This window comes from Pantherophis guttatus, chromosome 1 (assembly GCF_059756535.1).
Source record: "Pantherophis guttatus breed Tessera chromosome 1, ASM5975653v1, whole genome shotgun sequence".
NCBI classification, from domain to species: domain Eukaryota; kingdom Metazoa; phylum Chordata; class Lepidosauria; order Squamata; family Colubridae; genus Pantherophis; species Pantherophis guttatus.
This window is the reverse complement of record NC_142063.1, coordinates 256,736,376-256,748,635: the sequence shown is the minus strand read 5'-3', so window position 1 is coordinate 256,748,635 and position 12,260 is coordinate 256,736,376. Positions and strand designations below refer to the sequence as shown.

The following is a 12,260-nucleotide window of genomic DNA, read 5'->3' as shown; positions in this document are numbered from 1 at the left end:
CTCTACAGGCACTCCCCAGATTAAGAATGTCAAATTTAAAGAGAACCTCTAGAACAGAGGTCTCCAAACTTGGCAGCTTTAAGATTTGTGGACTTCAACTCCCAGAATTCTCCAGCCAGCATAGCTGGCTGGAGAATTCTGAAAGTTGAAGTCCACAAGTCTTAAAGCTGCCAAGTCTGAGGACCCTGTTCTAGATACTAATAGGGCTGTCTGTTACAAAATGGGAGAGAGTTAACCTGTTACAATAATTAAAATGCCAGACAGTTGTTAGCAGCATGATCTGAATCAAAATAGTGGATGGCATTCTCCTTCCTTGAACCAATGAAGTGTTAAAGCTGTGCTATGCTTTCATGAGCATCACAAAGTAGTGTGTGCGTTTTTAATAAGGTTAAGGTTAAGGTTAAGGTTTATTAAATTTGTATACCGCCCTTCTCCCGAAGGACTCAGGGCAGTGAACAGCCAAGATTAAAATACATACAATATAAAAATTAAAATAAAGTAAAACAGAATTAAATCAAATACAGCATGCAGCAGGAGTTCATGAATGTATTGTGCAGCTTCAGAAATTTGACTGCTCAAGGAAGGAAAATGCTGTCCACCATTTTGAGTCAGATCATTTTTGCCTTCACTGAAGTTACAATAGTTATTTATGACTGATCTTTGCAACGGTTGCAGCATCTCAACAGTCATATGTCCAAAATTTGGACGGTGAGAGATTGAATTCCAAGGAGTTTTTCTTGAATTGGATTCTCTTTGCTGGAAGTCAGTTTTGCCCATAACCTAGTTTTAAAATATGAAACTTATACATTCAAACTTTAGAAATAACTTTGCTTACAACTTTGATGCTGTTGTTGATCCCTGATATGCAGAAGTACAGGTATGGTAATCTGTTCCCATTTAAATGCAAATTCTGGTTAAAATCATTCTTAATCCAAGACTGCCTGTACTCACTCATCAGCAATTTTTAGAAACTAAATGTGCTTTACTATGGGCCAATCAAAACTGAATTCTATAAAGCCACGTTGATTTTTTTACACAAGGACCTTCCCTATTTCCGTTTCCCTACTAAGGAACTACATCTTCTTCATAGCATCACCCTGCTGCCTTGAAGTTATATGTGAAGTCTGTTTGCATTACTGTTATTTCAATATAACAATAGAATTTGCTATTGGAAAATCAAGTATACAGTATCTACACCAAGGAACAGAACTAAAGGTACATACAGGTTGTCCACCCCACCAGGCAGGATTTCTCATGTTACTTCCAGAAAGTGAGAAGTTCTGATTTAAATGTACGTCATATATATTATTGTCAATGATGCCGTGGGTTTCTGGATACAAGCCCTGAGGAAAAAATATACATATTAGTGCAGATAAATGAGCTTTTTAACATTTCTTCTGGGATCAAGGTTGACTCAGCCTTCCATCTTTCCAAGGTGGGTAAAATGAGGACCCAGATTGTTGGGGGCAAATATGCTGAGTCTGTAAACAGCTTAGAGAAGGCTGTAAAGCACTGTGAAGCGGTATATAAGTCTAAGTGCTATTGCTATTGGTGCTATTGGAGTGCACTGCTGACACTTCGTGTGACAAAAATGGGGGGAACGTGGGGGAGGTTGTGCACGCGCGTGCCCACACCCATAATTCAATGCCCCCTATGCCCACCCATGCATAAGTGCGTGACTCCCCTGCAGTCCCCCTCTTTTGGCACACGATGGCAAAAAGGTTACCGGTGGGTCCAGTAGGCCTGTTTTTCACTCTTCCCAGGCTCCAGAGGCTTTCATGGAGCCTGGGGAGGGCAAAAACTGCTTTCCCCACCCAACCAGAGGCCCTCCGGAGGCCAGAAATCGCCCATTTCCTGGCTTTTTGTGGGCCCGGAAGGCCCAAAAAACAGCTGGCCAGCGCACACATGCATACTGGAGTTGAGCTAGGGCAATGCTGGTGTGCCCACAGAAATGGCTCTGCATGCCACTTGTTCGCCATCACGGGTATAGGGTGTCCCGCTTGAGCAGAGGTTGGACTAGAAGATCTCCAAGATCCTTTCCAACTCTGTTATTCTTTCTACTTTTGCTACACATCAAGAGTAGAAAGTCTTTAGATTTTCAGAAGTTAAATGTCTTCTTAAAGACATACACCGCCTACAGACATTATACAAAATGATGATATTCTAATTATATTCAGAAGAAGTGCAGTGTGTGCAAATGACACAGTCTTTTTGCACCCTCCTCCATGTTCAGCAGGCAACTGGTCATGCTGGAGAAGTTCCTCCATTCATAAAAGTTTTTCCACATAATTAAAAATCGCAACCTTCCTTAATCACAAGTGCTCTGTGAAAGCAATTCAACAATGAAATGAATACAAGTAGTCCTCGACATACAACCATTGTTTTAGCAACTGTTTGAAGTTACAACAATTATTTATTGTTAAATAGTTCGTTCAGGCATGAATTAGGACGAGGTTGCGTTTAAACAGAACACTTTATTAAACAGCAACAGGCGTTGAGAAAACACGAACCAGGCTGAGGAGAACTGACAGCCTATTTATGCTCCTTAGCTTGTCAAACGATAACCAATCAGCAACCACAGATACTCCCGCTTTAGGGAGGCCACGCCTCTTGGCCAATCACGGGGTGGCGTCCCCGGTTGCCGGGGCCGCCGAACACAACACTTATGATTGAATTTTGCAACCGATGTGGCATCTCTGTAGTCATGTGTTCAAAATTTGAATGCTTGGCAACTGGTATGTACTTACAAAGGTTACAGCATCACATTTACCCTGAAATTAGGGACTATGATGTGAAAGGAATAGGAAACTGGTTTAGGCACTAAAAATTGGTTTTGTTTACAATTATATTGTGAGAAAAGCAGCAATTTCTGGTAGGCATTCTATATCTAAGATCTTTTGCCCTAATATTAATCTTGCTTGATCTTGCTTTTGTAGCCCAGGTATGGTGGTCTTGGCTTACATAAGAAGGCATCACTCGAAAAGCCATGATGACTCAGTTTCTTTTGGATAGTTTTTTAAGATTTGAAATGGTCTACCAGCATAAATGGGTCAGTCTATACTACTATACAACTATATCACTAGAACTGTGGTATGGTTTTAGCCAGTAGGTAAAAATATATATTTTGGATATTGTAGATTGGATTCAAGTTTATTGACTCCAGTTTCCCAAAGAACTGCTGGTAACCCGGAAAATGCTTCTCAATTTTTTTGTTTGAATTCTTTCTAAATTAATCATGTTGTTATATGTTCCCAGTTGAGTCCCATGTAGCAATAGTGCTCAGGCTTTAGCTGCAAACAACTTAATTGCAGGAAGGATAAACTGTGATCCTCTGGAAAAATAATGGTTAAATAGTCGATGCAGATATCTGTGCATTGTGAGATAAATAATCCAGGTGGACATCTTTGCTTCCTGAAGTTTAAAAACTAATTCCTAAATATTTAAAGCTCTTAATCCACTCAAAGGATTGCCCACCTAAGTTCCAGCATCTCTTTGGCATTTGGCAAAAGCGAGAATCTTGGAATAATTTATTACTGGTTCCTTCTCTGTACAATAATGATAGATTGATCTCAAGGCTCTTTTAAGGCTAATAGAAGTCAGTACTGATGCCAATGATACTGTATGAATCAACAGCATGCAATAATAAATTGATATGTCTATGGGCTAATTTAGGAGGATGAAAGGTAAAGTTACTTAAGTGAGAAACTGATGAATTTATATAGTAATTGGATAAAATTGGAGCCAATACACATCCCTGTAACTCCCCTTTTTACTGGTATTTCATTTATGACTTGTCCTTGATTGCTATACCTGATCTTCAGTTTGATATTCTTATATATTTTAATGAGCAACAAAAGTAGACATTTGACTATGAGGTATTTTTTTAATTTATGCCACCATTTAAATCTGGATAACATGGTGAAAGTGAACCTAAAGTCAATAAACGTTGCATAAAGGAACTGTCTAGATTTATCAATAAACTTATGAAACTAGGCATTGCCGCACCATAGCATGGTCTAATTTTGATTGATCTGTTCTAAACCTTGCCTGTTCATCTATTAAAATGTCTTCAGATTCAATCCAGTAAATTAATTTATTCTGTAAACATTTAGCAGGCATTTGTAGATCTGATTAAACAATCTATTGTTGGGAAGCTAGCACCGGCAAGATCTACCATTCCAAATTATTTTATTACTTCATATGTAATAAGATTTAAACCTGGCAATTTTCCTGGTCTAAGCTGTTTAATTACATTTCTGTTTTCTGGACATGAGACTAGAAGCCAAAATGACAGTTCACACCAACCCGAAATTTCCACTTGACTATATAAGGTAACAAATGATCCTCCCATATATTGGCTGGCATATGCAACAAAGCCCTATAAATATTTTTAAATAGAGATGGGCTTATCAATCTTCAAAAGATGGCAGAGCTTTTTTGCACTGGGAGCCACTATCAAGCTAGTAAAGCCATATAACATTCCTTTCTCTCTTTTTTTTGACAGATCAACTTTTTACACAGTTTTTTCAATTTCACTAATTCAAGAATTGAGCAAGAACCAGGATTCTATTTGTATAGTTTAAAATTGTGATTTATAAAGTTCCAAGCTTCATGGCATTTATAGTCAAATCAACCATGTCACATTCTTGGGTCATGCCTAATTTTAACAAGTTGAAGGACAGTCATAGTGATTCAAAGTTTGGTTAAGTTATTGAAACTAGCCAATCATCTAACTTACCATTCCCTATTGCTGAATAAAGAGACTTGCCTGGTCCCTTCTAACGAAGTTAGTGATTATTGACTACTATTCAATTAGTAATAGAAGCTACTACAGAAGATAATATTGTTGGGAAATTAGTGTGGATAGTTTCCAATTTAATCTGTATTAAAGCAGCAAGCAAGCTCCGTGTAACTAGCAAAAATATAACTTGCTGTTTATTTATTAAACATCAACAAAGTTCAAAAACAGTTACTGGCAGTTAACCCCTCAATACCCTGTTCTATTTCATGCCCATGGGTACACCATATAACCGTGTTGGCGAACCTATGGCACGCGTGCCTGAAGTGGCACGCAGAGCCATTTTTCCAGGCACGCGAGCCATCGCCAAGCTCACCTAAAACTGTGCATGTGCGCGCGCCCCAGCTGGTGTTCAGGCCTCTGGTGCACATGCATGTAATTCAGGGGACCCAGCTGGTCTTTGGAGCTCTCCTGCGCATGCGCACATGTTTGTGGATGCACGCAAGATTGTGCGTGCATGCGCAGACAGTATTTGCATGTGTGCATTGCATGTGTGAAAGCTGTGTACATGCCCATATGGTGAGAGTGCTCATGCGCAAGAGCTGCACACATATGCAGATGGTGCGGTTGCTTGCACAGTGCATGGTGGGGGTGCATGTGAAAGCTGTGCACATACTCAGATAATGCAGTTGCGCATGCAGCACATGGGGAGGAGCCGCATGTTACCATGGATGGCACGCGAGTGCGCGCAGGGCATGAAGCGCGTTCTTGTTCAGCACTCAGTAAGTAAAAGGTTCGCCATCACTGCTATACAAGATCCAGAGTTATTGCAGAATCCACTATACTAACAGTGAATTTAGTTCTCAGAATGCTAACATTTAAGCCAAAGTCCATCTACAAAAAAGAGGTATGAATCCATCTGGAGAAGCACATCTTTTTTGGGAGCGGGGGAGTGGTAAGGAAACCAGAAAGCTAGTAGAGAAATGGAAACAGGTTTATTAGAGAAGATAATACCCGGTTGACATTCTAAATTAGGGCATACCAAACTGAAACATTAGATATTATTGTGTCAGCTTTATTTGCCTTCTGCTAATTTGTTTGTATTACTACATTTGCATGGCACTGATATCTTTCTTCCTCTTTACTATCACTTTGTAACTGTGGATCTAATACATATTTAGTAAAAAGTCAATGTTTGTTAATTTAGTAAATATTCCAAATGCCCAGAATGCTCATATCTCATTCATTTTTAAAAATTAAAAATTTAAAATTTAATAATTATAAATTGCATATTACCTGCAGAAAAAAACAGTTTTCTGCATATAACGTAAAACTGTATTTTCAAGCATGCCTCTGAGTCTCACTAGAATTCCGGAGCATACTTAGAAAACACTAATGATTTATGACCAACATGTAGATTAGATGTAGGCCTACTTAGATAGAGCAAAGAAAAAAAGTAATTGCTAATGATACAAAGAATCTGGAGGGCTAGAACGAGGAGATATCACATGTTTGTATTTCAGCAAATTGATGTGAATGACTATAAGCCATAGTGGTAGACATTTTTTTGAAAGTGATCATAATATTATCTCAGAATTCAAAATGGGGGCGTCTCCCAATCTGGTTCTCTCTGGTTGTGTTCAACTACAGAAAGGATTACAAGAAGTATCTCTTCCCAGACTACACAAATGCACTTCAGGAGCATCCCATTCTTGTTTCCCATAAAAAGAATGTGAAAGTCATTCTGACCATCAATTTTTCATAGACGGAATTTAGAGAAATGAACTAAAGCTTGTCATTTCAACTGGTTCTCCTTTGCTGCTGCTTTTAGTTTGGGTTTTTGTTTTGTTTTGTTTTGTTTTGTTTTTGTTTTGCACTGGGCGTTTGAGGAAACGTTTATATTGTTTAATTTCTTATCTTTGAAGGACAGGAAGAAATTCATATAGCAAATAAAATGTATATGGTAAATGACCAAGCAAATACTTACTGTAACAATAGTGTAGTGGTTTACAAAGGTTTTGGTTGGATAAGCAGCTCTCATGTATTTGGCATGAGTCCCACAAGTTTCTACAATCAAATAAGACATATAAAGTGAGAAAGACCCATTTTTATATCGAGGGATTTTTCATATCTCCCGCCCCCCCCCTTACTTTAGTCAAAACATTTCAGTCCAATTGGAAAAGGACAAGAAATTTTAGCACAAACTTGAATCGGTTTTTCCTGGAGGCATCCCCACCCCCACCCCAATATCAATAAGCAGAAACAGTCCTTAAACAAAGAGTGTTAGATGAGGGCATGAGAATGAAATAAGCCAATTTCCATTCAGTGTAATTATAGGTAATCAATTCAACTGCTGTAGGAAGGAAAGGAATGATTGGGCAGAATATCTTATGCAGGACACTCCATCCTGTGAAAGTTTGTTGCATCTTTCAAATTGCAGAAAATTATCATTCATTATAAATCTTCTTAAAACAGTGAGATTACTTACTAAGCTTATTAATATTGGGCATTAAAGTATCCCAGGTTTCCAAATATTCAGCCCTAAAGCCATCCATTGAAAAAAGAATAAGTGGGGACTGATCAAACCTAGAAGAAATCACAACATACATAATTTATTTTGTATTGGCAGCATTATAGCAATTATTTGCTAAAACAACATTATTTCCAAAAATAGTGTTGAAATCAATCTGGGGTATTTGTGTGAAGTGTCAAAGTGTGCAAGTTGCGGGTCATCATGATTCATCAGCATAATGACAGACACCCTATTCCTTTAGGATATTTGCCATCCTGTAGATTTTCACACACAAACACACATACACATACATACATACACACACACACACACACAGAGAGAGAGAGAGAGAGAGAGAGAGAGAGAGAGAGAGAGAGAGAGAGAGAGAGAGAGAGAGAGAGAGAGAGACTTTAGGATTTCCTTAATTTCAGTGTTTTGATATAGGATGTAAAATAATTTACAGTAATCATGAATTTCACTGGAAGTCAATCTGAACATTCCACTACAACTGGAATAAACACTAGATCAAGCTGTGTTCTGTCTAATTTCTTTTAATCCTCTGGGAGGAAAATGTGCCTGAAAAAAAAGATACAATGCTGAAAGCTAGACAGCCAACAAAACTTTATAAAAGCAAGCAAAAAAGAGAAGAAAGCCTGAGGACAGTAATTACACTGTAAACAGATGAAATAAAAATATTCAAATTGTAACGGTTTTAGAATTAGCTACGTTGCTCTTTTAACAATCTATCTAATCAGAAATGGGAATCAGGTTTATAGCTTTGCAGAAACCTAGTGATCAAGTTTCAGTTTCCTGTGCATTCTGACAACTTGGTAGAGTCCAAAGTTTACAAAAAATATGCTGAATATGGAAGAGTGGGTGAACAATTAGATGACAATTTTGAATTGTTACTGGTGATGAGCCGGTAATAAAACTCATGCATATGTAATAATGAAGAGAACTTGGGACTGGTGCAACAAGTAAAAGTGAAAATTTGCTGCAAAAGATCTTTTTATACTCAGTCTTCCCTAACTTGAATTAAACTTTGTCTGCATTGTGAGAGTTAAAGTTCAACATTTCTGGAGAGCACAAGCATGAGTATCAATTAGGAAATTATTTACCCTTCACTATATAATCTATTTCCTTATTATGTCACAAGTCATTTATCCATTTAAGAACTATCAACATAGTTTAGAAAGTGTGACCACTGCCCTGCAATCACAGGTATAAGGGCAATAACGCATTTATATAGCCATATGTTCAATTAATAATAATAATAATAATAATAATAATAATAATAATAATAATAATAATAATAATAATAATTTTATTTCTATACCGCCCTTCTCCCGAAGGACTCAGGGCGGTGTACAGCCAATTTAAAAACACAAGACACAACAATGATTAAAAATTAAAATAATTGTGCTCACTTCGGCAGCACATATACTAAAATTGGAACGATACAGAAAAATTAAAATAATTAAATAGATTTGGCCGATTTAAAACCCCAAAAATTTAAAATACCCCAATTTAAAATTATTATGTTGATAGCCCTGCCTGGCGGAACAACAGGGTCTTCAATGTGCAACGAAACACCCGGAGGTCGGAGATCTTACGTATTTCCGGGGGCAGTTCATTCCACAGGGCTGGGGCTCCCACAGAGAAGGCCCTCCCCCTGGGTGTCGCCAGCTGACATAACTTGGCTGATGGCACCCTGAGGAGACCCTCTCTGTGGGAGCGGACTGGTTCAAACCTCCTCAATCTTACAGATGTTCAAATATGTCTTTGTGTCTGAAGTCTATTGGTTTATCATTAAAGACAAACCTTCTGGAAGAGGCATATGTTATTAAAGTTTAATAACAGTTTCTTGGCAGCTGATTACATCTCAATATTTAGTTTGAATCTCATTTAAGATTCAAACTAAATATTGCATGCAAATGAATATGGTACTTTAGACAGAAAGATTTAAAATAGATAATAGAAGAATGGTTCAAGGTGCTGGCTTTTTTCTGTAATTCTCTCTCCTGAAGGTGTTTGTCCTTCCAGAAGAATCAAAACAAATATTTGCAATGCTATTTAAAGAGACAGTGTGCCCTGTGCTAAACTTCTTAGGAGTGTTAAGCCAAAACACGGTGGGAAGATGCAACCACTGTACCATTCTTGCATTTGATTTTGTAGTTTTTTTTTTTATTAGCCTTGTTAATATTTTAGTATTTTTATTTTTATGGTTTTAATTGTAAGTCACCCAGAGTCACTTTGTAGAGTAAGATGAGCTATATATAAATTTAATAAATAAATAATAAATAAAATTAAATAAATAAATACCATCCTTACAAACTAGAATCACATATAATATTTGAGAAGGAACACATGGGATCTATCGTATGCTCAGAGTGAGGGTAGCAACCTGATTCATCTCCCTTATAACATTACAAACATTATATAATGGGCAATCTAAGAGTGCTTTCTCATCTCTTCATATTATGGGCAATGCTGTCCAACTGGGAGTGGAACTCACAATTGGGTTTTTATCTAAAGGGCGTTTTTGCCAAGTCTGTCAATACCAATACAAGGGTAATAGTACAGTGCTAAGCTAGGAGCAAGAAGTTCCCAACTGAACTTCTGAAACCATTATGATGACCTTCACACTACACTGTTTCCCCTACTCCCCCCACCTCCAGAAAAAAAATGTAACAGGGAGAAGGTGATAATAGTGTAAATAGTCCTAAATTTCCCTCAGACAATGTTGGGAAACACCAACCAGGCAGGGAGGATGATTTAAGCAGGTCACTAGCCTTAAGTCCTTGTGTAGCTGCAAGAGGCACTACCCTGACACATCTCCCACCCCCAATTAAATCCCATGAAACTTTATCTGGTCATTCCTAAAGGAAGGCAACCAGTCTGAGGAGATTTTTGTAATATAGGTAGAATACAATAAGCTTGCTGATTTTGAACCTTTCACGAGTGGATCTGGCTACTTGTGCCTGATATGCAAGCAAGGTATAAACGTTCTGAACATAGCCGTTTCAGTTTTGATGTGATTCATTAGCATCAGTCTCATGCATTGTTCTAAACGAGGAAAGTCAAGAGGCAATTCACCAGAACACATGCATAGGGAAACACCGAAGGTGTGGTCAATTGTTCCAGTTTTGATGTGACAAGGATATAACAAGGATGTTTTAAAGGAAGGAAAGCCAAGAGACATAATTTCCCAGAACACATAACAAAGGGAAACATTGAAGGCTGGATCAACTCAAAGCAAACTGGGGAAAATGAAAGCAAACAGCAAAAAAATGTTCACAATACACCACGGAACAAGACAGAACAGAGGTTACAGAGCATTCAAATTTCAGGCTAGCTTCCATGGCCTCCTACCTCTTATCAGCTTCTCTGCAGGTATTTGTGCACTCAGTGCAAATCATGGCAGGAGGAAAGTCAAATCATGGCTTGATCTCTGTCTGCTTCCTTATGAGCCAGGACCTGCACAGTTAGAATGCTGACTCAAGTGGAAGCCAAGACAGGGGGTAATATAAATGATAATAGATGGGCAGTGGAAGAGTGGGAGTGAGAGTATCATTTAGAGAGATTATTCATTACATGTTAGCAATAGCAATAGCATTTAGACTTATATACCACTTCCCAGTGCTTTACAGCCCTCTCTAAGCAGTTTACAGAGTTCAGCATATTGCCCCCAACAATCTGGGTCCTCATTTTACCCACCTCGGAAGGATGGAAGGCTGAGTCAACCTTGAGCCTGGTGAGATTCGATTTGCCAAACTGCTGGCAGCAGAAGTAGCCTGCAGTACTGCACTCTAACCACTATGCCACCACAGCTCATGTTAAATGTTCCATTTTAATAAAGTCTACATAATAATGGCATTTTTAATATTTTAACAATCCCTGTGACATGAAGGTTATGAGATGTTCATATTACTTTCCTCATTCTTAAGACATTGGTTTAAATTAAACATACAATAATAGATTGCTCAATGCACAGACAGAACATTAATTTTCTTGCAGAGTTTTCATTATGTTTTATTATTCTTTCTCCAAAGCAAGTAGTGTTGTGGGTGGTGTAGCATGGATAACAGTGTGGAATATTGGTTGAAGACTAGGATCTTGAACTATGTTTCTCAACCACAGCAACTTTGAAATGGGTGGATTTCGATTGCAGGCTGAGATATTCTAGGAGTTGAAATCATATCTCTTGAAGTTGCTGAGGATGAAAAACACTGATCTTGAAGATCCAGGTACAGGTCCCCCCATCACCTTAGTAGATTTCTGGGTGAGTTTGGGCCAATCACTCTCAGCCCCATCTATGTCACAAGGTTATTGTAGTGGGGGAAAAGCAGGAAGCAAGAATATTTATATACAGTATCTCATTCGAGTTGTTGAGCAAAAACAAGGATATGAATAAGAAATAAATACTTTCATGAACAAAACAAAATTCTGTTGATGACTTATAATACATGGGAACTGAAATGATTAAGCAGTTGTTCATTGTACTGGAATATATGAAGAAATTCCAGTAAAGGATTACCAAGTAAGAGGACAAGCCACAACTGAAATGATTTATTTGTATAAAAGAAAAAAAAATTGGAGAGACAAGCAGAAAAGTGCATAACGGACAGGAAGAAATGAAATCAATTTATTATAGCGGAACTCAGTTGAACTGAGTTTTTTTATTGTAAGTTACCCAGAGTCATTACAGTGAGATGGGGGATGCAGAAATGTGTCAAATAAATTTGTAAAAAAAATAGGGCTGGAACCTATAAAACTTGTAACAAGTTAATGACAGTGTAGAGATCCTACCTCCATCCCATCAAAAATTTCAGTAGTAATAAAGCAAGTCAATGATTCAGTCAAAGGTTTTGACTGCTGTGGATGTCATTGATGGGTGCAACACAGGGGTGAAATCTGGCAGGTTCTGACAGGTTCTGGAGAACCAGTAGCTGAAATTTTGAATACTTTGGAGAACTGGCAAATACCGCCTCTAGCTGGCCCCAGAGTGAG

The 12,260-nt window shown here is 38.0% G+C and overlaps 1 protein-coding gene across 2 annotated transcripts in view; it reads right to left on the bottom strand.

Annotated features, from left to right (window-relative positions):
- The window catches only part of ENPP3 (ectonucleotide pyrophosphatase/phosphodiesterase 3), a 75,622-nt gene that overhangs the window by 42,688 nt on the left and 20,674 nt on the right, over positions 1 to 12,260 (bottom strand). For both annotated transcript variants that reach the window (XM_087882802.1, XM_034418821.3), the window contains 3 exons: positions 7,227 to 7,324; positions 6,726 to 6,805; positions 1,224 to 1,343 (listed from right to left, as the gene is read on the bottom strand). In XM_087882802.1, the coding sequence (XP_087738928.1) occupies positions 1,224 to 1,343; positions 6,726 to 6,805; positions 7,227 to 7,324 (298 nt within the window). The remainder of the gene's footprint in view (positions 1 to 1,223; positions 1,344 to 6,725; positions 6,806 to 7,226; positions 7,325 to 12,260) is intronic.